The sequence below is a fragment of the Neoarius graeffei genome, chromosome 21, assembly GCF_027579695.1.
Source record: "Neoarius graeffei isolate fNeoGra1 chromosome 21, fNeoGra1.pri, whole genome shotgun sequence".
Taxonomy (NCBI): domain Eukaryota; kingdom Metazoa; phylum Chordata; class Actinopteri; order Siluriformes; family Ariidae; genus Neoarius; species Neoarius graeffei.
The window spans coordinates 55,096,398-55,123,301 of NC_083589.1; the positions used below are offsets into that span (position 1 = coordinate 55,096,398).

The 26,904-nt window shown below is 41.1% G+C and overlaps 1 protein-coding gene across 2 annotated transcripts in view; it reads right to left on the reverse strand.

The window, feature by feature from the left end:
• elapor2b (endosome-lysosome associated apoptosis and autophagy regulator family member 2b) overlaps positions 1-26,266 on the reverse strand; it is a 47,004-nt gene extending 20,738 nt beyond the window's left edge. For both annotated transcript variants that reach the window (XM_060903359.1, XM_060903360.1), the window contains exons 1-6: positions 26,014-26,266; positions 16,584-16,704; positions 10,459-10,648; positions 10,211-10,358; positions 6,413-6,502; positions 5,999-6,104 (exon numbers count right to left, since the gene is read on the reverse strand). In XM_060903359.1, coding sequence (XP_060759342.1) covers positions 5,999-6,104; positions 6,413-6,502; positions 10,211-10,358; positions 10,459-10,648; positions 16,584-16,704; positions 26,014-26,133 — 775 coding nt within the window. In that variant the 5' untranslated portion in view covers positions 26,134-26,266. The remainder of the gene's footprint in view (positions 1-5,998; positions 6,105-6,412; positions 6,503-10,210; positions 10,359-10,458; positions 10,649-16,583; positions 16,705-26,013) is intronic.
• Positions 26,267-26,904: the final 638 nt, after the last annotated feature.

The following is a 26,904-nucleotide window of genomic DNA, read 5'->3' on the forward strand; positions in this document are numbered from 1 at the left end:
CAAGTCGCCAGGTCATCACAGGGCTGACACATAGACACAGACAACCATTCACACTCACACTCACACCTACGGTCAACTTAGAGTCACCAGTTAACCTAACCTGCATGTCTTTGGGGGAAACTGTGGGGGAAACCAGAGCACCCGGAGGAAACCCACGCGGACACGGGGAGAACATGCAAACTCCGCACAGAAAGGCCCTCGCCAGCCACGGGGCTCGAACCCGGACCTTCTTGCTGTGAGGCGACAGCGCTAACCACTACACCACCGTGCCGCCCCAGTGAGATTCATATTCTGCATTTAACCCGTCTGAAGCAGTGAACACACGCACACACCCAGAGCAGTAGGCAGCCACACTACAGCGCCCGGGGAGCAGTTAGGGGTTAGGTACCTTACTCAAGGGCACTTCGGCCCAAGGCTGCCCCATGTTAACCTAACTGCATGTCTTTGGACTGTGGGGGAGACCGGAGGAAACCCACGCAGACACAGGAAGAACATGCAAACTCCACACAGAAAGGCCCTCGTCAGCTGCTGGGCTTGAACCCAGGGCCTTCTTGCTGTGAGGTGACAGTGATGACCACTACACCACCGTGCCGTGCTGTGTTTTTCCTGCCGGTCTCATTACAGGCCGTATCTACTAACACTGTGTTGTCGCAAACCTTTTTCTTTCTTTCTTTCTTTCTTGCTTTTAGCATCTATAATGAGTCGAGCACTCGGCACTGTTTTGAGTCATTGCCTTGTTGCATATGCATTCATTGGATTTTTCCATCTTAAAACATAAAATACTGTGTGGCCTCACATATGGCCCTTTTCCACTACCCTTTTTCAGCTCGCTTCAGCTCACTTCAGCCCGACACGGCTCGCGTTTCGACTACCAAAAACCAGCACGACTCAGCTCGTTTCAGCCCTGCTTAGCCCCTAAAACTCGCACCGTTTTGGAGTGGGGCTGAAGCGAGCCAAACCGTGCCGAGTGAGGTTGGGGGCGTGAGCAGACACTCCCCTGTGCACTGATTGGTGAGGAGGCGTGTCCTCACATGCCCACACACGCCCCGCGAGCGCGCTGGGATCTGTAAACACCGCAAACCCGGAAGAAGAATAATTACGAATTACGAGAATTTCTGAAGCCTTATGCGCCTCGCCTCATCTATACGCTCTTGCCAGTATCTGTCCGCGTTGTCGGTGACAACAAGCCACAGCACCAAGCCCAGCAACACTAACGACTCCATGTCCTCCATGTTTATTGTTTAGTATTCGGGTCGTGAGACTACCGCTTAAAAGCTCACTGAATCAGTGACATACAGAGCATCGTGGACGAGTTCGCGGAGCGCAAGGCTCGTCGTATGCCCTTCAAATAATGCGCGCAGTAGGCTATTGATGTTTTATTATAAGCCATGTACAGTATGTCGCCTAATGTTTTTTTGTTTCTGAGTTACATGTTCGTTTGAAGGACTTAATGTACTAAATAACATAGTTGCACCCGGTAGTGTTGAAATTGGTAAACACAGTGCATTCAGTGAGGTTTGCACCGCCCTCCTTTTATTTCTGACTCTTCCTGTCACCGTTGCAACCTCTGAGCGCTCATTCGTATGCCCTTCAAATAATGTGCGCAGTATAGGCTATTGATGTTTTATTATGAGCCATGTACAGTATCCTAATGTTTTTTGTTTCTGAGTTACATGTTCGTTTGAAGGACTTGATGTACTAAATAACATAGTTGCACCCGGTAGTGTTGAAATTGGTAAACACCGCAGTTGCGGACATTTTGTAGCCTAAAATGATGTTATGATAAGCTTTAATAAAGGGCCCGGTCATTTGCCCCGCCCCCGGCCCGGCTCTGACTTGTTCCGCCACTGTCACTGATGTCACTGTTTGCGCTGCTTAACGACATCACGTGACATCCACCCACTTTCGCTAACTCCACCCAATGTGTCCACCCACTTCCAGCCAGCACGGTTCAGCGCGGTTGTAGTCGAAATGCAACTCCAACAGCCCCGCTCAGCTCGACTCAGCTCGACTCAGCACGGCACGGCTCAGCCGCGTTTGTAGTGGAAAAGCGGCATTAGAGGCCGAGAGTAACTGTCTTCATGATGCTACCATCACCATGCTTCACTGTGGGAAAGGTGTTCTCAGAGTGATGGAACCATGTCTCTTGCACTTGTGATGAAACCAGGGGTGCCAGTGATTTCTAAGGGCCCAGCATTGATAGAAGGTCCTCACAGAACAATATTAATATTATTACCATGTGTAAGTTAATTTGCAACAGTTATTATTGGTTAAATAATCAACCGGAAGACCCGCCTCACACTTTTGCCGCTTTTCCACTACAAACGCGGCTGAGCCGTGCCGTGCCGAGTCGAGCTGAGTCGAGCTGAGTGGGGCTGTTGGAGTTGCATTTCGACTACAACCGCGCTGAACCGTGCTGGCTGGAAGTGGGTGGACACATTGGGTGGAGTTAGCGAAAGTGGGTGGACGTCACGTGATGTCGTTAAGCAGCGCAAACAGTGACATCAGTGACAGTGGCGGAACAAGTCAGAGCCGGGCCGGGGGCGGGGCAAATGACCGGGCCCTTTATTAAAGCTTATCATAACATCATTTTAGGCTACAAAATGTCCGCAACTGCGGTGTTTACCAATTTCAACACTACCGGGTGCAACTATGTTATTTAGTACATCAAGTCCTTCAAACGAACATGTAACTCAGAAACAAAAAACATTAGGATACTGTACATGGCTCATAATAAAACATCAATAGCCTATACTGTGCACATTATTTGAAGGGCATACGAATGAGCGCTCAGAGGTTGCAACGGTGACAGGAAGAGTCAGAAATAAAAGGAGGGCGGTGCAAACCTCACTGAATGCACTGTGTTTACCAATTTCAACACTACGGGGTGCAACTATGTTATTTTGTACATTAAGTCCTTCAAACGAACATGCAACTCAGAAACAAAAAAACATTAGGTGACATACTGTACATGGCTTATAATAAAACATCAATAGCCTACTGCGCGCATTATTTGAAGGGCATACGACGAGCCTTGCGCTCCGCGAACTCGTCCACGATGCTCTGTATGTCACTGATTCAGTGAGCTTTTAAGCGGTAGTCTCACGACCCGGATAGTAAACAATAAACATGGAGGACATGGAGTCGTTAGTGTTGCTGGGCTTGGTGCTGTGGCTTGTTGTCACCGACAACGCCAACAGATACTGGCAAGAGCGTATAGATGAGGCGAGGCGCATAAGGCTTCAGAAATTCTCGTAATTCGTAATTATTCTCCTTCCGGGTTTGCGGTGTTTACAGATCCCAGCGCGCTCGCGGGGCGTGTGTGGGCATGTGAGGACACTCCTCCTCACCAATCAGTGCACAGGGGAGTGTCTGCTCACGCCCCCAACCTCAGTCGGCACGGTTTGGCTCGCTTCAGCCCCACTCCAAAACGGTGCGAGTTTTAGGGGCTAAGCAGGGCTGAAACGAGCTGAGTCGTGCCGGTTTTTGGTAGTCGAAACGCGAGCCGTGTCGGGCTGAAGTGAGCTGAAGCGAGCTGAAGTGAGCTGAAAAAGGGTAGTGGAAAAGGGCCATTTGATTTTGTTACCTGAGATGGATTTTTTTTTCAGCACGTTTAGCAATTTTTCGGAAAACCTGGACGTTATCATCGCAGGTGAGCATGGTGCAGATCATGGACATGTTTTTACTGATCAAATTCACCAATATTTCATGATCTCCTTGTCGAAACCTACTTTGTTTCTTATGCTTTCATTTGACAGCCGCCATTTTGTATCTAAACGCGCGTTTGAGAAGTCACGTCAATAATAGTGATCACTTTCACCGGTGTCCACCATTATCGACACCCTGTGGAATTAAGTGACGTTTACAACTGTTATGGATCGATCTTTGTGTAACATTGTTGAAGTAGATGAAGTACTTTAAAAAAATAAAAGTGCTGTGATTTATAATAATTTTTTTCTGATTCATAACAGAATGGAATGTTTATAGAGTATTTGGAATCCTTTGCAGTAAATAGACCAGAATTAAATTCTTAACATACGGTATAAAAAATTACACGCTTGAAATATTCAGATTTTTCTATTCCATTCAGAGTTTTTTCTTTTTTTGCAGTTTGTTGTAAATATCGACCACATATTACAATATCAGTAGGCATTTTATATTTTGGTTCGAGGAATGACGTGCGACCTTTGACCTGGAGTTTCATGCGGTTACAGTGTCGATTCCCTGTTGACATTTATTGGTAAACTACAAAACTAGAAATTAATACAAACAACAACAAATGATTAACAAAATGTATTCTATGAAAATACTTAGAAAGTGGGTAGAAAGTGGAACAAAATATTTTCTGACGCAGGTTAAACATTATCAGTTCATTTGTTTACAAACAGAATTACTTCCTCATTTTCGTAAGCACCGACATCCATATATTTATATAAAACATATTTTGTACTAAATATAAGTCTATAGAAAACAAATTTTAAATAAAAACTGTTTTGTTAACTTAATACCACATACCGATTTTTTTTTTTTTTTTTATAAATAATCATCTGGATGGGGCGGCACGGTGGTGTAGTGGTTAGCGCTATCGCCTCACAGCAAGAAGGTCCTGGGTTCGAGCCCCGGGGCCGGCGAGGGCCTTTCTGTGCGGAGTTTGCATGTTCTCCCCGTGTCCGCGTGGGTTTCCTCCGGGTGCTCCGGTTTCCCCCACAGTCCAAAGACATGCAGGTTAGGTTAACTGGTGACTCTAAATTGACCGTAGGTGTGAATGTGAGTGTGAATGGTTGTCTGTGTCTATGTGTCAGCCCTGTGATGACCTGGCGACTTGTCCAGGGTGTACCCCGCCTTTTGCCCATAGTCAGCTGGGATAGGCTCCAGCTTGCCTGCGACCCTGTAGAAGGATAAAGTGGCTACAGATAATGAGATGAGATGAGATCATCTGGATGTTGATAATCGTGGAACGGTGTCGATAACTGTAGACAAAGGTGTTGATAATTGTGAAACGGTGTCACGTGATCTGATACGCTAAGTAATCGGGAATCAACTCATTTTTTTTCCAAGTGGAAGTTTGAGTAGTTATTCGTGCACAGTTTACATATTGAAAGTCTTTTTTACTTTTGCAACGGCCAAAAGATCGTTAAGGTGTCGATAATTATAGCCGTCGCTCTAGTTGCTAAAACACCTAATTAAAGGAACAGTCCACCGTACTTCCATAATGAAATATGCTCTTATCTGAATTGAGACGAGCTGCTCCGTACCTCTCCGAGCTTTGCGCGACCTCCCAGTCAGTCAGACGCAGTCAGACGTGCTGTCACTCCTGTTAGCAATGTAGCTAGGCTCAGCATGGCCAATGGTATTTTTTGGGGGCTGTAGTTAGATGCGACCAAACTCTTCCGCGTTTTTCCTGTTTACATAGGTTTATATGACCAGTGATATGAAACAAGTTCAGTTACACAAATTGAAACGTAGCGATTTTCTATGCTATGGAAAGTCCGCACTATAATGACAGGCGTACTAACACCTTCTGCGCGCTTCGGCAGCGCATTGATATCTGAGCTCCGTATCAATGCGCTGTCGAAGCGCGCAGAAGGTGTTAGTACGCCTGTCATTATAGTGCGGACTTTCCATAGCATAGAAAATCGCTACGTTTCAATTTGTGTAACTGAACTTGTTTCATGTCACTGGTCATATAAACCTATGTAAACAGGAAAAACGCGGAAGAGTTTGGTCGCATCTAACTACAGCCCCCAAAAAATACCATTGGCCATGCTGAGCCTAGCTACATTGCTAACAGGAGTGACAATGCGTCTGACTGCGTCTGACTGACTGGGAGGTCGCGCAAAGCTCGGAGAGGTACGGAGCAGCTCGTCTCAATTCAGATAAGAGCATATTTCATTATGGAAGTACGGTGGACTGTTCCTTTAATGTGTTGCTTATTAAATTGGGCCTGAAAAGGACTAAAGAGAGAATAAAAGTTATGTAAGACCAGAATGTTTCTCACCTTCAATCTGTATGTTTTTCAGCAGGACAGGCTTCACAGGTTTCCCTCCCAGTAAAATGCCTGTGGTCCTCCAGTACAAGATATTAGTACCTGACTTCAGGTTCACCTGTAACAGCAAGCATAAATGTGTTTTTAGTACAAACTATGTTTGGTGTCTAATATGTTATGTATCCATGTTTTTTTAATGCTGCTTTGTAGATTTTTTTGTCATATTTGTTTTTCTGTCGTCTGCATCAAACCAGCCCAGGGACAGCCGATGATAATTATCCATTCAGCTACATCTGACACATTTCCGTCATGAATATTGATGCTGATTAATATGTATCGTCCTTGTTAGGTGAACAACGAAAGAAAAAGAGAAAGGAAGTCTACAGCTAGGATTTGTAACGTGACTAAAACAGGAAGATCACTGACCGTGTGTGTTCCCCATTCACCGTTAGACGTGAGTTTGATCCATTTCTGGTCTGCTGTCTGGTCCATTTCCTGGCACTGATCATTCTGAATCTGTTAGAAGAAATAGGGTGAATAATACTGTACTATAGTAAATGGAAACGAGTGTTAACTGGGAAATACACCGCTCATATTTTTCATATGAGCTGCATCTGGGACATGGAGAACCAAAACCATGACATAAATCTCTATATGAGTCATTCTAGAATTCGGGGTCCATTTCACGTCTCCAAGATAAACCTTTTTTAATTTTCCACAAAAGAAGTCTTTATTGAATCGGTTTTGAACAATAATGCAAATTATGACAAACTTTCACCAGTAGTGATGCTTGATGTATATTTTAGACCCAATTTATCCATAAAACATGAACTCCTGATTCATCCATTCAACTCGAATAAATTGCATAAAATCAACTGCATAGAAAGTCTATTTTCTGTATTATTTGACATTTCAGGAAGTAAGTAAATAAATAAATAAATAAATAACCAACCATCCCAATGTTCTTGTCAACTCTGTTATAAAACCACACAAAATCCACAAAGACTTTTAATAATACGCATGACACCTGCACCGAGTGATGTCACTTCCTCTGGTAGGAAACTTCTGAAAGGCAGTGAGGTATGTTATGTTTCTTCTCTCATTAATTTGAACAAAATGTTGAGGATTTTACACCAACAGTAGATTAATTAATTATTCGTCAAATCTGTTACTGTGATACTGGAGTAAAAAAAAAAAGTGTTGCCAGGCAAAACAAACCTCGCCCGTTAGCACTTATGATGAATATGAAGGAAGATATCGCAAAAAAAAAAAAAATAGGTACCCTATGGGTCCATGTGGCTACTGCTTATAAATTAAATAGTTTTCTGATCCCATGTCCATACAGTAAATAAAGCATATATATTTACTCTGAGTCAGTAGTCGCAAAAATGAAGCGAAATCACAGAAGTAAAATATACCAAGTGTCTGTACTTTATATTATTCTACTCTTACCTCTTACAGTTTTTGAAACTAAAACCTCTGAACTGAGGCTGACATACACACGCTGTCGCCATGACCCAAACTCTTATTTCCCAGAAATGGCCCGGCGCTAGAGCTCAGTGGAACACAATTTCCCTCTGTAATAAGCATAAACATGTCTGAAAGCGGTGGCACGGTGGTGTAGTGGTTAGCACTGTCGCCTCACAGCAAGAAGGTCCTGGGTTCGAGCCCCGTGGCCGGCGAGGGCCTTTCTGTGCGGAGTTTGCATGTTGTCCGCGTGGGTTTCCTCCGGGTGCTCCGGTTTCCCCCACAGTCCAAAGACATGCAGGTTAGGTTAACTGGTGACTCTAAATTGAGCGTAGGTGTGAATGTGAGTGTGAATGGTTGTCTGTGTCTATGTGTCAGCCCTGTGATGACCTGGCGACTTGTCCAGGGTGTACCCCGCCTTTTGCCCGTAGTCAGCTGGGATAGGCTCCAGCTTGCCTGCGACCCTGTAGAACAGGATAAAGTGGCTAGAGATAATGAGATGAGATGCCTGAAAGCGATTTCTTTAGTCTAGTCCATTTATTTCGAATAGTGAACCGAATTGTATACACTCACCGGCCATTTTAATCGGAACACGTGTACGTGCATGCACAGTGCATGACTGTTACACTCTTACATTCTTACAGCACGATGACGTAGTGGCAAGCACCTCTATATGAGGCAGTAGCCATAACAAAAATGATTTTGACCTTTTTGGTGACCTAGACCAGATGACCCTCAAAATGTTGGAGGTTCTATTTGAGACTAATGCCCATCTATCCTGAAAGTTTCATGAAGATTGATCTGGTTGTTTTCCTGTAATATCATTTACAAAAAAACAAACAAACAAACAAAAACTCCACCGAAAACAATACCTCGCCCCCTGGTGGACTCCATCCCGGGCGAGGTAATAATATGATTAAAATCCATAAAATTCTGTTTTTATACATGCCATGTGGTCGCTAGTTTGAGATGAGTCTGTGGAGTTAAGACACAAAATGGTGGGAAAATGTCAACTCTGTTATCATCAGTTCTGTCCATGGACTGCCCAGTTTGATGATAACAGAGTTGACGATACTAGCAGAATGAACACTTGAAATGTACCTGCAATGGGCCGTATGTCACTCGTGAGGGAATCGATGAATTGTTTTGATAAATTCGGGGACTTTTGTTTGTAAATGTGTCGATATAATAAAAAGAACATCACACGCTGGCTTGAAGATATGAAGTTTATCTTCTCGCGTTGAAAAACTCATATTTTTCATATAAAATACATCGCGAATCTGAGTGACATCTCATCTCATCTCATTATCTGTAGCCGCTTTATCCTTCTACAGGGTCGCAGGCAAGCTGGAGCCTATCCCAGCTGACTACGGGCGAAAGGCGGGGTACACCCTGGACAAGTCGCCAGGTCATCACAGGGCCGACACATAGACACAGACAACCATTCACACTCACATGCACACCTACGGTCAATTTAGAGTCACCAGTTAACCTAACCTGCATGTCTTTGGACTGTGGGGGAAACCGGAGCACCCGGAGGAAACCCACGCGGACACGGGGAGAACATCTGAGTGACATATTTCCTGATATTTCACTCTGATGATGTCACTCTGAGTGATTTTGCTGCTGATGAGATGCTCGTTGTCAAAATGGTGAACTGGTTCAAAACAAAATTGTTTTGATTAACTTGCGGGTTTTGTTTTTTTTTTGGGTGGATGTGTCCATATAATATAAAGAACATTACACAGTGGCACGAAGATATGAAGTTTATCTTCTCGTGTTGAGAATGTTTTCACTTGTTCACGTCGTTCACTCGTGAATATGTTCACCACTCAAAAATAAACTTCATATCTTCAGGCAACCATGTAATATCCTCTATATACAGTACCTACAGTGCCAATAATTTGACTGAATCTAACCACTAGAAGACTGGTTAAGGCAGTGGGAGGTTGGTTAAACTAAACATATAATAGGACTTTCATGATCATGAATCAAGACATTATTCTGAGGTTTTTTTGCATTTTAATGCTTTCTTCACTCCATATATCAGGCACTAGCACATTCTCAGTGGCTATGGAAGACGCGTAATCTACAAACAAAGTCACATGTCTTTCCTTGCAATTTCTAGAAAGAAATAATGTCTCAGATTGAAACAAGTAATTGGACACCTCAGCTCAAGAGCAGGGCGGCATGGTGGTGTAGTGGTTAGCGCTGTCGCCTCACAGCAAGAAGGTCCGGGTTCGAGCCCCGTGGCTGGCGAGGACCTTTCTGTGCGGAGTTTGCATGTTCTCCCCGTGTCCGCGTGGGTTTCCTCCGGGTGCTCCGGTTTCCCCCACAGTCCAAAGACATGCAGGTTAGGTTAACTGGTGACTCTAAATTGAGCGTAGGTGTGAATGTGAGTGTGAATGGTTGTCTGTGTCTATGTGTCAGCCCTGTGATGACCTGGCGACTTGTCCAGGGTGTACCCCGCCTTTCGCCCGTAGTCAGCTGGGATAGGCTCCAGCTTGCCTGCGACCCTGTAGAACAGGATAAAGCGGCTACAGATAATGAGATGAGATGAGCTCAAGAGTATCACGTGTTTATGAGTGTACATCTGAACACCTGAGACAAACCCCATCCCTGATTTTCAGGTGGATCAGAGATCTGTTCTCACATCCACACCTGGGTTCAGAACCAGCAAACATCCTAAAGTGAAATCAGACCCGAGTTCAGGAAAAAAAAAATAAAAAACACGTATGAAATGTTAATCAAACTCACAAAGAACTCGAAGAAGATGTTGTTGTCTACATATTGGTAGTCGAAGGAGACTGAGCCTTGTTTCATCAGATGAACTGCATACACAAGTGAAACAGTGCACTCGTCCCGATTCGACTCTAAGTGAGTACCCTGAGGTGTCCATGTTGAACTGCGCACACACACACACAGATACATACAGTATGTACTACAGTAAGGAGTGCAAATAGAATAAACAAGTCAGCGCTTAGTTATTTTTGTAACCAACTGACTTGTTGCAGGACAGAGTTTCTTCTGTGGCTCCCTCAGGCTCCATGTAGGTGGCTAAGCTGCTGAATCCGGCAGGAATGGAGTCCCATTGGTCGAAACGGACGCCGCTGCCGAGCGAATAGGAGCCTGCTGCACAGGCGGTACACTGCTGAGAAGACATCTCCAAAAACTCTCCGGCTTCACAGGAGAACGCTGTAAAACACACACACATCACAAACTGGTACACGTACACTTTCAAGATACACTGCCCAAGAAAAAGAAATGACCCTGCCCATGAGCCACCAGAGTTTCTTATGTTTTACTGCAGTTTAATCACTATTATAATGACAATAAAAAAAAAGTGATGCAGAACAGCAATTAAACAAGGAAGCATTAATTTTTTTGTGAAACATATTAACATTTGTGGAACTTATTACCTTATTAACTCTGAACTAAGGAAGGAATATTTTATCTATAGCCATTAAACCTGTAGATAAAAAAGGACCCTCATAGAAAGTTGTAGTATTAACCATAAAACAGAAACATGTGGTGGGTTTAACTGCCAGTGTTCATTAGGGTGATAAAGATTTTGGCCTTTTCTAATTAGATCTACATTGTTCAAGAAGGAAGGGAGGAAGACGAAAGAAAGAAAGAAAGAAAGAAAGAAAGGAAAAAGTAAAAACACATGAATTTCCCATGTATTTCACGTGATCATATGTTACCACATGTGGTAACATGTGGAATACATGGTATCAGATTTTGTAACGTGTTACCATGTAGAGCACGTGTGGAAAACATTCCCACATGTGATTCACATAAAACTGGGCCAAAACCATGTTTCCCATGTGCAAAACACATTTTCCACATATTTCACATGTGAAGTTCATGTGGTTTTTCTGTAAGGGGAAAGACAGGAGAAAGAAAGAAAGAAAGAAAGAAAGAAAGAAAGAAAGAAAGAAAGAAAGAAAGAAAGAAAGAACAAAAAGGAATGAAAGACAGGAAAAAAGAGAAAGAAAGAAAGGACAAAAAAGGAATGAAAGAGAAAAAAGAGAAAAAGAAAGGACAAAAAAGGAATGAAAGACAGGAAAAAAAGAGAGAAAGAAAGAAAGAAAGAACAAAAAAGGAATGAAAGAGGAAAAAAGAAAGAACAAAAAAGGAAAGAAAGAAAGAAAGAAAGGAAAAAGTAAAGAAAGACAGGAGAAAGAAAAAAAAAAGAAAGAACAAAAAAGGAAAGAAAGAAAGAAAGAAAGAAAGAAAGAAAGAAAGGAAAAAGTAAAGAAAGACAGGAGAAAGAAAGAAAGGACAAAAGAGAGAAAAAAAGAAAGGACAAAAAAGGAATGAAAGACAGGAAAAAAGAGAAAGAAAGAAAGAAAGAAAGAACAAAAAAGGAATGAAAGACAGAAAAAAAGAGAAAAAGAAAGGACAAAAAAGGAATGAAAGACAGGAAAAAAGAGAGAAAGAAAGAAAGAAAGAAAGAAAGAAAGAAAGAAAGGGAAAAAGAGAGAAAGAAAGAAAGAAAGAAAGAAAAAGGAATGAAAGAAAGAAAGAAAGAAAGAAAGAAAGAAAGAAAGAGAAAAAGAGAGAAAGAAAGAAAGAAAGAAAGAAAAAGGAATGAAAGAGGAAAAAAGAAAGAAAGAACAAAAAAGGAAAGAAAGACAGGAAAAAAGAGAGAAAGAGAACAAAAAGGAATGAAAGACAGAAAAGAAAGAAAGAAAGAAAGAACAAAAAGGAATGAAAGACAGGAAAAAAGAGAAAGAAAGAAAGAAAGACTGGACAAAAGAAAGAAAAAAGAAGACAGGACAAAAAAGGAAAGAAAGAAAGAAAGAAAGAAAGAAAGAAAGAAAGACTGGACAAAAGAAAGAAGGAAGACAGGACAAAAAAGGAAAGAGAAAGAAAGGACAAAAAAGGAAAGAAAGACAGGAAAAAAGAAAGAAAGGACAAAAAAGGAAAGAAAGACAGGAAAAAAGAAAGAAAGGACAAAAAAGGAAAGAAAGACAGGAAGAAAGAAAGAAAGAAAGAAAGAAAGAAAGAAAGGACAAAAAAGGAAAGAAAGAAAGAAAGAGAAGACAGGACAAAAAAAGGAAAGAGAAAGAAAGACAGAAAAAAAGAAAGAAAGAATCATCTAAGATTTAATAATGATCATTTCTTGATTTTCTTGTACCTATTCCTAGATTAGATGTACGGTCTGTAGTTCCGTGTCCATGTGGTAACATCTGTCCAATATTTTGCCGACTGAAAATCCTCACGGGCGAAATTATACAACGAGTAAACAAAGCAGCTGTTCAACGAACCAATTAATTGAATTTAATAATAAACATTATACAGTGGTTCAAAACATTTGATATCGTTTCGCAATCTAATAACTTTGCCAATTCTCGTTCAACTGACCTCAAATTTTAACAGCATGTGTGGAAACGGGTCAAAATTTTATGTTTAATATTTTTTGTTTTTATCTTTTTTGGTATAGAAATGCCATTCACTGGAGAAGAAAAGGCATTGTGTGTGTTAGAGTTAAGCTCCAACACAGTCGAACAAGACTGCAGCGTGCATTTCTGAGAGAGAGAATTCTCTAAACATGCACCAACTGCGATGCAGATTTGGACACGGCGCAGACAGTTCAGAGAGGAAGGCCGTCTCTCTCTGTGTGCAGCAGCGCTAAAGGATCTGGACGACCACCAGCACCGGAAGAGACGGTCAGCGAGCGGGTTCACGGATATTGAAAATTTGTGAAATCGTTCATGGAATCCACATACCTTTGAATTTCTCATTTAAATTTTGAGGAATAAATCTTATATTGCTCAACATTAAGCCTGTTCAGGTTCATTTGCCGAGACTCTGTAGTTTCTGGGATATTTACATCTCAAATAATATCAAAATTTTTAAACACTCTGTATATCTGAATAACGTTCCGTATATTAAAATGCAATTCAAAGTGCTTTACAGAGACAAAAGCCAAGTAAAAAAAACACGAAGCAGAAGAAGTGAAGAAGCAGAAAATAGAAGGAAAAAATGATGTCGTAGCTCACTCCGGCCCCGTCTAGTCCAGAAGGAACGATCTAAAGTGGGCCGCCTTCCTTGCGCAATAAATGTTGCAAGCTATATACACTATATACAAGCTATACATAGAAGCAATCTCCACCCTAGGAATACCGACCTGTTTACCAGAAAGAATCCAAAACAGCAAGAAATTGACCGAGAAGAAGCGATTTTTGTTGAACTGCTCATTAAGGCTTAATTAGTCCATAATTTCATGAATAATTGTAATTATTATTATTATTATTATTATTATTATTAAGCAAATCTGGGTAGAAGTTCTATGCACCCTAGGTACCCCTACCTTCATGCCAGAAAGAATCAAAATCAGTGAAGAATTGAGGGAGAAGAAGCGATTTTTGTGAAATGTGGACAACGCTGGATGGAAGACAGATGACGGATAACACATGATGGCATAATCTCATCACCTGTCGGCCAGATGAGCTGATAATAATAATAATAATAATAATATATTTCAAATAAATAAGGAATTAAAATAAGCATAATCATAGATTAGGTAAATCTGGGACTTATAGCACAGGAGAAAAAAAAAAGCACATGATGACCCCCCTGTGGTGTCGTCTTAACCCTTTGATGCAAAACATGGGTCAAAAGTGACCCGGCTGAGTTTTTATCTTCTATATCTTTGCAATAAATTAATTCCATCATTCAGTATTCAAGGTATTCCTCAATTAACTTGTTTTTGATCATCATACATCCTTATTTTACTTTTTCCTTTCTTACTTTTTGAATAAAAACCCTTTTTGTATCACTACCCTTCTAATGCACAACATGGGTCAAAAACGACCTGCATTCATTTTCCAGGTTATTTCATGTATGGCTGAGTGTTTCTATGATAAACTTTTGAAATAAATTCATTTCGTCATTTACTTTTCCAAATATGCAGTAAATATCTTGTTTTCGTTTAGCACAAATCATCATTTTTATTTTTCCTTTCTTAAGTTATGAACAAGCACAGCTTTTGTAATTCTACATCAAGTTTACACACATGGGTCAGAACCGACCCGCATGCATTTACTCCAGCGTTTGGTGGGAACTGTGAATTGTGCTTGTGTCAGACATTTCACAGCTCAGCACGGCGCCCTTTGCCCATCTAATACATGGAAGGAATGTTTTTCAATTGTTCTAACATTACCTTAGAAAAAAATTGATGATGTTTAGGTTCCCTTGAGAGTGAGTAGATTACTTGTCAGAAAGTTACAAGTAATTACTATTAGCTACCGAGCTGTCGACATATTCTACTTTAGTTAGCTAATTTTATTGTAGTTGGCTTAGCTAACTACATAGTTAATAAATAAATAAATAACTGGCCCCATTCACTGCTAAAGTAATTACTTGAAACAAATTATTATTATAGTATTAAGACATTTAATTTTAAATCACACTTGGATGACCCATGTGTAGGAATATAAAAAGTATTTTTGTTCATAAAGTAGGAAAGAAAAAATTAAATTAATGATTTGTGGTAATTAAAAACAAGATATTTAAAGAATACTTGGAATATTCAATCATAAAATAAATTGATTTCAAAAGATAGAGCAAAGAAAAACTCAGTCAGCATGAAATAACCTGGAAAATGAATGCGGGTCATTTGTGACCCATGTTGTGCATTAGAAGGGGTGTGCATATGTTTTGCATCAAAGGGTTAAAGTGTGCTTCCCAGGTGGTGTCATCTGGTGGGTGTCTGTTCATGACCTGGTTTTTTTTCATGCAGGTAATTAGTGGCAACTCGGTATACCTGGGTCCGGTGTAGTGAGTTTGGTAAAAAGCCATCTTCAGATTCATTCTCTCTGGCTGCCCTTATCAAAAAGAAGTATACTTCAAGTTCATTTTATTAAGTATACTTAAGTAAAGTTAAAGCATATTTCCTTAAGTATACTTTTATGTACCAAGTATACTTGTAAGTAAACTAATCTAATACTTCTTGGAACTAAATCGGCCCACTTTTAGTTTATATAAAGTATACTTTAAGTCTAAGAGAAGTAAACTCTGAGTATACAACTAGTATTTTTTATTTTGTACTGCAAGTATACCACAAGTAAACTTATATACTAATAGTTTACTAGTTCTATACTTGTAGTCCACTCTTTAGTTTACAAAAGCGTACTTCATAGTGTACTGGAAATATACTATGAGTTTACTTGTTTTATACTTCTAGTCCACTTTTTAGTTTACTAAAGTATACTTTGTAGTATACTGGAAATATACTATTGGTTTACTCGTTACACACTTCTTAGTTTATAAAAGTATACTTTATAGCATACTGGAAATATACTATTAGTTACTGGTTATATACATCTAGTCCACTTTTTAGTTTTGAAGTTTACTGCAGTTACCCTTCTAGGTATACTATTAGTTTTCTAGCCCGAACCCTTACCTCATGCACACTACCAGTAGACAACTTAAGTGTTTTGTACCTTAAGTTACAATGAAGTTATAAAGGTAAGAATTCACAAAATAACAACAGATACTCAGGATTAAGAACATATTCATTTTCTTTAAAAATCAAAATTTAAAGCAACATTGCATTAAATACCAAAGTATAAAAACATGGCAATGAGAACTGAAATTGACATCCAAGCTCGAAAGAAAAAGAAATGAATAAAAAAAAATTTAATTATCCCACTCAGGAGAAATTTAAAAAAAAAACTTATATGGAGCCACAGACATACCTAAGAGTCAGCAATGCTGTCTATAAGGCGTAAATATTTTAATACTTTATTACACTTTTGTTAAGTATATCTTGATCAAAAGTTGAAGTATAAACTTAATATACTTAAACTTTTCGATATACTTTTCAGTATAAGCCAAGTATACTTATAACTTTTATTAAGTATATCTCTAAGTAAATAAAAAGCAAACTGAAAGCATACTCTCTTATTTTTAGTTTAAAAGAAGTTTACTAGAAGCACACTTGAATAAACTTCTTTTTTGTAAGGTCTGAACCTTCTACATGAGTCACAGCTTGGTAATGCTGCATTGTACATCACACTGAATTATTTTATGCTGCACCACAAGAGCACTGTAGATTATATGATTGTGGGGTCCATATATTATTCCCCAAACACACACACACACACAATGCATAACTTACTGCAGTCGGTGCCTCTGACAGGCTCTGGTAGGCCGCTGCAGCTGCCCTGTTGATGAGGAATGGCCACTCTCCAGCGTGATCCTGTACTGTCACACTCCGTGTACTCAAAGTAATAGTCTCCCTGAAACACACACACCAACACCAGGAACAGTCACGGGCCACAAGCAAGACAATATCCATCTATGTTTAGTGATAGCATGGTAGGAAAGTGATAATTGTGTGATTTTTAATACATTGTCCACCATTTTATCCAAATTCAAATGTTATTGGTCTCACACACACACACACACACACACACACACAGCCATAGACAGTACACACTGAAATGCTATTTATGATTGTCTGGTGACAGAATTTAGGTTAAAAAAACCAAACAGAATTCATGTACATTGAAGTAAAAAAAGAAAAATATAAACATTTAATATTACGGAAATAAAAGATAGATGTCAGAGAAAGTATGAACTGACTATATGTGGACGAAAGTGCAGATATGTGCAATGGCATGTGCAATAACATGCTGTGCAACATCGAGAGGAAGTTGCAGTGAAAAGTTGCAGTGAAATGGTGTTGCAGTGAAAAAAGCTAAAAAATATTTCTAAACACGGACTATGCCGTGTACATTAACAAGAATGTAGGGGGTTTGAGTGTTGTGCAAACAAAAAAAAGTCTGTATTTATACGTCCATGTACAATTATTCCATCCACATTCACTGGATATGAGCAATTATGTGCTCTGATTGGCTACTCTACTCTGAGGATATCAGCTCGTATAGTGTGAATAGAGAAAAAGAAAATGGCGGAGCGTATCGCTGAACCAACCGAGGATGAAATAAAAACCCTACTCGAAAACAAAGCTCAAAAAAAGCAACAAAATATGGAATGAAAGTATTTGATAGTAAGAACGTATCTTTTTTTTCAAGAATTATTATTATTATTATTATTATTATTGCCCTGTGATGACCTGGCGACTTGTCCAGGGTGTACCCCACCTTTCGCCCGTAGTCAGCTGGAATAGGCTCCAGCTTGCCTGCGACCCTGTAGAACAGGATAAAGTGGCTACAGATAATGAGATGAGATCTTTAAGCATTAAAATTTGTTGAATTTTTTTTAGACTGGTTCAAAAGCTCAAAGAAGTTTGAAAACTACACAACTGAAATGTCTAAAGAAGAATGAAATAAATGTCTAAAGCAATACCTCGACACGACAGCGAGACGGCACTTTCTACAAAAAAACAACACTAAAGTCAATTCGTGCCGCCATCGATAGGTTTTTAAGAAGTCCGGAAAAGCAGAAATGATTTTGTCAGACGTTTTGGATAAAGGTTTTATTTATTACATTTTTAAAAAATAAAAATGCTCCGTTTCTCAAAATCCAGTGAATGTGAATAAAATAGAAATCTAGAAGAAGAGTAACAGTTATTCCACTCAATCTCGTTGTACATGGATTAAAGCCAACCAGAGGTGGACAGTAACGAAGTACATTTACTTGAGTACTGTACTTAAGTACACTTTTTGAGTATCTGTACTTTACTTGAGTATTTTTTATTTTTTTGGAAACTTATGACTTTAACATCATCTCATCTCATTATTTCTAGCCGCTTTATCCTGTTCTACAGGGTCGCAGGCGAGCTGGAGCCTATCCCAGCTGACTACGGGCGAAAGGCGGGGTACACCCTGGACAAGTCGCCAGGTCATCACAGGGCTGACACATAGACACAGACAACCATTCACACTCACATTCACACCTACGCTCAATTTAGAGTCACCAGTTAACCTAACCTGCATGTCTTTGGGGGAAACTGTGGGGGAAACCGGAGCACCCGGAGGAAACCCACGCGGACACGGGGAGAACATGCAAACTCCACACAGAAAGGCCCTCGCCGGCCACGGGGCTCGAACCCGGACCTTCTTGCTGTGAAGCGACAGCACTAACCACTACACTACCATGCCGCCCACTTTAACATCACTACATTTGAAAGACAAATATCGTACTTTTCACTCCACTACATTTCTATCAAGATCCATCAAATGTCAAAGGTGCTGGGGTAAATCTCAGTTCAAATTTCTAGTTAAAAAGTTTTTATTTGAAAGTCTTAACAGACAAGAATCCAGTCAAATTTGTATTTTATTAAACATAATTTTCCACTTTTAATATATCTCTCTTCATACATATTGATAACTATTTTTTATTGGTGCTAGTGAACTATGTTCTCATCTCATTATCTCTAGCCGCTTTATCCTGTTCTACAGGGTCGCAGGCAAGCTGGAGCCTATCCCAGCTGACTACGGGCGAAAGGCGGGGTACACCCTGGACAAGTCGCCAGGTCATCACAGGGCTGACACATAGACACAGACAACCATTCACACTCACATTCACACCTACGGTCAATTTAGAGTCACCAGTTAACCTAACCTGCATGTCTTTGGGGGAAACTGTGGGGGAAACCGGAGCACCCGGAGGAAACCCACGCGGACACGGGGAGAACATGCAAACTCCACACAGAAAGGCCCTCGCCGGCCACGGGGCTCAAACCCAGGACCTTCTTGCTGTGAGGCGACAGCGCTAACCACTACACCACCGTGCCGCCGTGAACTATGTTACGTGTATTTTTTATAATGGACCACAATGGAAATAAGTACATGTACTTTCTTGTGTCATCCATTTATTATTATATTATTTGCATTAACATTTTAATATTGAATAAACAAATCAAAGTACAAACACGCATAAACATCACGTTCATTCCAACATGCTGTTTGTTTTGGAAATGAAAGCTGAAATTCTCAGATATTAGTAGGTTTTAGCCAGGCTTGTAGTACTCGAGTCCGACTCGGGCCCTAATTTTAAGGACTCGTGACTTGACTTGGACTTGAGCACTGATGACTCGGACTCGTAAATTGGAGACGAGGACTCTGATTTTTTCTTTATTTTTTGTAACATGCCATAATAATTTGGCGTAAGATATTTATATCGACATTAATTTTTATACTAATTTTGTGTAAGAGAATGCACATTCACCTGTTCATACGTCATGTTCAGGAACAAACTAACGTTAAATGTGGCGCTAAAATGCCTGGAGAGAACGCCACTAGGATTGTCCGCTTTGCTTATACAGACTTCTCGTGCAGTGGGAAAAAATGCACTGCTATGTGTTCCATATGTAGAAGAACTATCGAGGAGACGACGGGGACAACCTCGAACTTCAATCGTCATTTGGTAAGACTCCACCCAGAGAAGGAAGTGACATGCTATGTTCCTTGCTCTGTTGATAGTGGGCGGGGCTTGCTGAGCGATGAACTAGCTAGTGTTAACCCTCTCTCATGTTATTTGCCTTGTTGATAGTGGGCGGGGCTTGTGTCAGACTCGACTCAAAATTTTCTTTAATGACTCGGACTTGAACAGTGGGGACTCGAGACTGGACTCGGACTTGAGGTTTAGTGACTCGACTACAGCACTGGTTTTAGCTCAGCTATTAATGATCTAGCTGAGATATGCTGCTTAGTTTGACATGTACGTTAATACTGATATTAATACACCAAGTAACATTAAGTAACAAGCTTAATTATTATAAGTAATTATTATAAGTATTAATTATTATAAGTATTAATTGTTTTTGTCCCATACTAAACCAAATAAGCCAAATAATCCACATGCTCATCCCATCCATGAGTAAAATGAAGCCCATAATGAACAACAACACCTTAAAGAACATGCTTGCGGTTGTTAACTGGGAAACTTCACAACTGGGGCTAAAAAACAAGATCTAAGATTTACGCTTGGAGAACAGAGGACGTTTTCAAGATTTAGGAACTTTTTTTTCTAATTTATATGAACTTTAATTGTTCATGGAATGAAATATATTTGATAAACATTTATAAAACAGATAGTTTCAGTTCTAAACTCTGATTGCCGAAGGTTGCTGTAAACCCCTCAAATTATTACACCTATGAACATCACTATAACTGAATTCTGTATTATTACAGCAAACTAATAAAACCGTGACACTTGTGCCATTGTTCTTTCCATAACACCCTACTCTTTGTCTGTTATGTTGCTTAGCAACCAAAGCTTAAAGGAGAACTGAAGGCAAATTTTATCAAAATTATATTTATTTCATTTTATTAAATATCGGAATGCATTTTTGATCGCTATTTTGTCGCTGCTGTAGCAAGTTCTGAGTGTTTGAAATATGCTCTGTAATATATCAGTCCATATGTCAAAGCAATGGCCGTAAACAGGATTCGTTGAGACCTGTGCGAGACATCGTAGGACGGAAGTAAAACGTACAGCGGAAATCAAAGCGACCAACATCTGCCAACGTTGTCAAAAGACGCGCACGCCCTCTTTCGAATGCTGATGTGATCAAGCTGGAAGTTTTGTTTGTTTTGATAGCAATCAGGAAAGTTTGAAAAAAGTAGGCAGTAATCATCATTTAAAACCGTTTTTGTGCAATATTTCATTTGGAAAACAGTTTTCAAAATGGCGGCACTGACACCTGGCTGACGCTTCACGTTTCGAAGTCTCGCACAAGTCTTGTGAAGATCGCGCAGATAAGCGACGCCTGCCGTGGACCAAACGAACTAAATAGCTCACGGCTAAAAACCGAATAGGCCGATAAGTATAATATTTAATTGCAATTAGTTACCAATACAAGTCACGATATAAGGTTACTAAAACCAAAAACGTAATTGAATAACACGTTAATTAAGAAATAAAGCAAGTTTAAAAATGACTTCAGTTCTCCTTTAATATAAACAGACAACAGTGTGTAACTGTTTATAGTGAACATTATTAATAATAAATGATTTATTATGCACTGGATTTGATCGTATAGTTTTTGTCGTGGTTTTCTAAAAACAATAAGCATGTCGACGCCCTAACCGTGATGAAATGACTAACACACAGCCTACTGATTGTCTCATCTCATCTCATTATCTCTAGCCGCTTTATCCTGTTCAACAGGGTCGCAGGCGAGCTGGAGCCTATCCCAGCTGACTACGGGCGAAAGGCGGGGTACACCCTGGACAAGTCGCCAGGTCATCACAGGGCTGACACATAGACAACCATTCACACTCACATTCACACCTACGCTCAATTTAGAGTCACCAGTTAACCTAACCTGCATGTCTTTGGACTGTGGGGGAAACCGGAGCACCCGGAGGAAACCCACGCGGACATGGGGAGAACATGCAAACTCCGCACAGAAAGGCCCTCGCCGGCCACGGGGCTCGAACCCGGACCTTCTTGCTGTGATGCGACAGCGCTAACCACTACACCACCGTGCCGCCGCCTACTGATTGTAGCTTATTAAATGTCAATTAACGCATGTGTTACTTTATTGACAGCACTTATGGCTTATAAGTGAGCATTACTGAGAAATCTTAGTTGACTATAACCAATGTAGACACAAACATGTACTTCGTGATACAGGCATGAACACTTTATGGTCCACCGTAGTTGCCAGGGAGACGACAGGGAGCCTCGTGACTGTTGTCATGACAGTCGGTTCTGTCCAGCAGTGTGTGAATAGTAATGGATTGGAGCCTGACATATACTGATAACAGTCCACAATAATGAGGTGACAGAAGGCCTGGCTGCCACACACACACACACACACACACAAACCTCTCTCTCTCTCGACAGACAGATAAGGCTGAGTTCTGTCATGCTAATCAGTGTTCTCTTGTCTAAAGCACACACTGAAAATACTTTCTCCTGCTGTTCAAGGCCTCAAAAGCACTTCCAGACAAAAACCCACTGACACACCTGATGCATTCATCTCACCGGGGTTCAGAAGCTTCTGTCCTGCATTTTATCTTCAGCCAGACAGAATCTTGATCTCAAGATGTGCATAGTTTCTCTGGATGTGAACCCAAAAATTCAAAATGAAACATTTTTCTTCATAAACGTACATTTTGGACTTTTGGGTGAACATGTCAAACAAATGGTTGTAGACAAAGCATGCAGTGTGTGTTAGTGTGTAGCTAAGCTAAACTGAAATATGTCTGTTAATGGTTTTCTAAAGAGCCACGCAGTTTATTTTACACTGAGGCAGGTGCTGCTCTCCAGGGAGTGCTCGGTTACAGCTCGCTATTATAATGCTGAAAAGATGGAGGCACTTAACTCAGCAATGCACCTGCTGCTGTTACACCAGCCCCCATCTGTGTGTGTGTGTGTGTGTGTGTGTGTGTGTGTGTGTGTGTGTGTAAAGAGGGTTAGAGTGCAGTGAAGCAGAGCTCCAGTAATTTTGGTTTACATAAAGGCCATGGGGATTGAAGCATGAATCATAGCACACCATAATAATAATAATAATAATAGATGTTCGTATAAATACAGAAGTGATTATAGAAAATCGTGCGTGCTAATTGGTCCAGAAATGCGGACTTTTTCTCGATAATCACTTCGAGCGACTAGGCAAAATGGCGGCTAATTGCTTTGTCATTGTAAGTGAAGAAGAATTACAAATGATGAAAGGAAACGCTGTTCCTAAACGCACCAAAGATGCTCCGAAGTTTGGTCTGAAACTATTCAAAGGTAAGGTGGAATTGTGATTTATTTTATCGATTTCAAAACAAAGTATTTTATGTGAGTCGGCGTAGATAAGTGACACAAGTCTGCACCTCACTGTTATTACATTTGAAGTTTGAAATTGTTTTTTTTAATTTTTTTTAAAATAATCACCTTTGTATTTATCCATCCATCCATTATCTGTAGCCGCTTTATCCTGTTCTACAGGGTCGCAGGCGAGCTGGAGCCTATCCCAGCTGACTACGGGCGAGAGGCGGGGTACACCCTGGACAAGTCGCCAGGTTATCGCAGGGCTCCTTTGTATTTATACTAAAACAATTATCCGCCTCAGGCTCAGTAAATATTGGTGATTATTATAAATACAGGACACTTTTTCCATGGAATAAAAACATGTTCTATTCCCTTCTAGCGGGTTTATTGATGGCATGCAATACTGTTATCATATCGTTTATCCTCAATGTATTGCGCCACTCTCGCCAATGGAGAATGAGCGTGCAGTATTGCACATTGTCAAGACGACACGACGTCACATGCGAAGCTCCAATGACAAAACTTTTCTGCTGTGCATGCGCACAATCATTTCTTTGTTGGCTGGGAAAGAGAGAAGATCCAGTGCTAGGTTTAATCACTAAATAAATAAACTGAAAACTGAAACTAAACATGCGCTGAACACTCGAAAGGCTACCAAAACTTCATTATATATTCTTTATGCATATTTACAAGAGAAAAACAGACCAACGGACATCGAAAAACTGGAAAAGAGAGCAATAGTGGAAATTTTGTCAAAGTTCTACTTGGAGGTGAGGAAAAGCGACGGAGAGTTTTACAAGAGGACTTCACTCATGGACTTGACTCAGCAAAGCCCTTTTGTTTTGAACAACTGCAATGTTCAAAATATTAGACCATTCTGTAGCGGGGAAGTCATTTAATTTGAGGGGATTAAAGCAAATAATGTGCATGAAATCGCTTGCTTTGCGCAGTCAAGCAGACAGAGGAAGTCCATGTGCGCATGCGCAGGTTTATTTTCTTCTTCTTCTTCTTTTGGGTTTTACAGCAGCTGGCATCCACAGTGTTACATTACTGCCATCTATAGGTTTACCTTTGAGCGTGCACTGACAGTTCCATCATTCTGTCGCTAAACGAACAGCTGATCACACCGAGGTGCTCGCTGAGCACTGATATTTATTAGGTTGATATTTCCTGTGTTTCCTTTCCTTCGTATATAACATAACGTCTTTTCTTCTCGCTTTCCGTTACTGTAGTCGGTCTTTCACGTTTCACATTTCGCACACTCACGTCCTCCATTTTTCTCTCCTGTTTCAAATTTGTATCCCACAATGCCTTGCGTGAATGGGGAAAGCCCACCATGTGATGATGCATGACGTAGTATCTTGAATTGGGTCATGGTGAAGCAGGAAAAAAATAGCAGAGAATTTAGGGCCATGTGGCTCTAAATTCATTATTTGTTCTATTTTTAAAAAACTAATAAAATTGGAAGCCTGTGATTCAAATTCAGTAGCTTTCAGTCCACTAACCAAAAATAATTGAGTGTCGGGGAAAATTCTTTTCATGACCTACACTTGAAAAATCTGAAAGGCAGTCTAGCTTTAATGTATTCTTCTGACACCCAAGTAAGGAATACTGAGAACTTAGTGTTGCAGTTAGATAAACTAAACCCTCAGGACAGAATCCATCCATCCATTATCTGCAGCCGCTTATCCTATCCTACAGGTTCGCAGGCAAGCTGGAGCCTATCCCAGCTGACTATGGGTGAGAGACGGGGTACACCCTGGACAAGTCGCCGGCTGACACACAGAGCCAAACAACCATTCACACACCTTCGCACTCACACCTACGGTCAATTTAGAGCCACCAGTTAACCTAACCTGCATGTCTTTGGAATGTCAGGGAAACCGGAGCACCTGGAAGAAACCCACGAGGAGAACATGCAAACTCCACACAGAAAGGCCCTCACCGGCCACTGCATGGGCTCGAACCCAGGACCGTCTTGCCGTGAGGCGACAACGCTAACCACTACACCACCATCCTGCCCAGGACAGAATCCTTATATTTAAATGTGCTTTAATTACCTACAGTAATGTACATGACTGTGAAGAACAGCATAAATTGTTGTAACACATGAACCCAACAGATTTTCTAAATCTGAAATATGAAATTAAACATGCTTAGTGCACACTCCTGGTGTCTAAGAGCAGCTATTCCTGTGCTGTCGGTGCGACAGAAGGTTCACAGACACCTCGCCCTGTCAGATCACACTCGCACAATGGACACCGGAAGTGTGCGTGTGTGTAATCCGCTTTCACAAACATGCCCTCTTCCACAACACAGGACTGATGTAACCTTTTTTTTTTTTTTTAATCAGATCAGGAGTAAACAAGCTACAGAAGTGGTTTGTTTTCTGGCCCACATTTTATCCCGCATCTGGACTGGACAGAAGAAACATGAAAGGAAGCAGCAGCAGCAGCAGCAGCAGCGTAGTGCGCTTTAATCTGATTGGTCAGCCATGTGGTGCGTCATCTTATTATAGGAGCCTTGGGTTTAATATATTAAAACCAATAATAAAACAAACAAACAAAAAAAACAAACAACAATTTCCTGTTTTGTCGATGGGTTTCAGAAAAGCACAGCTCAGACCTGTTATACGGTCCGATCCCTGCTGATCGGTCGTGTTTTTTGGTTCTTTACAAAGCTCGTGCTGAACTGATGTCATCTCCGAATTTACATTCAGGCCTGCGCTTCATTTCTTCACCGCGTTATAGAATTAAATTAGAGTTTTGCGCGTGATCTGTCTTGCGCACCGTGTGTCGGACGGAATACCGTTTGGGGTGGTCGTTTGATGGGATAAACCGCACCGACTCGGTGTCCGTTGTCGCCCTGCTTACCTCTTGGCACGGTGGCACGGTGGCTGAGGCGCGCGCGTGCGGGAGAGCGCACAGGAAGAGCACCGACACGCAGCGCGCGAGGCGACACCACGGAGCGCGTCTTCTGCTTTTCTCCATCATTCCTCTGAGAAACAGAGAGAGAGAGAGAGAGAGAGAGAGAGAGGAGGACCGGGACTAACACGCCATCAGCCGTCTCCGTGCGTGCGTGCGTGTGTGCGCGAGCTCAGGATGCTGCTGAAGTCGCGCAGTTCGAGTCGCCGCTGCTTCTGTCCGCTGCGCTCGTGCGACCGGTGACTTTGACTGGCAGCGCCTCTGTCTGACGTCACATTAGTTCACGTGTCACGCGCTGCTCACTGTGCAGATCCCGACACTGAGCGGTGTTTGTGCAGAACTGCGTGAGATGATGATGATTAAGTAAATAATGTACAAAATACACCACCGTTCAAAAGTTTGGGGTCACCCAGACAATTTTGTGTTTTCCATGAAAAGTCACACTTTTATTTCCCACCATAAGTTGTAAAATGAATAGAAAATATAGTCGAGACATTTTTCTGAGCATTTAATCGACCCCACAAATGTGATGCTCCAGAAACTCAATCTGCTCAAAGGAAGGTCAGTTTTATAGCTTCTCTAAAGAGCTCAACTGTTTTCAGCTGTGCTAACATGATTGTACAAGGGTTTTCTAATCATCCATTAGCCTTCTGAGGCAATGAGCAAACACATTGTACCATTAGAACACTGGAGTGATAGTTGGGGCGGCACGGTGGTGTAGTGGTTAGCGCTGTTGCCTCACAGCAAGAAGGTCCTGGGTTCGAGCCCCGGGGCTGGCGAGGGCCTTTCTGTGCGGAGTTTGCATGTTCTCCCCGTGTCCGCGTGGGTTTCCTCCGGGTG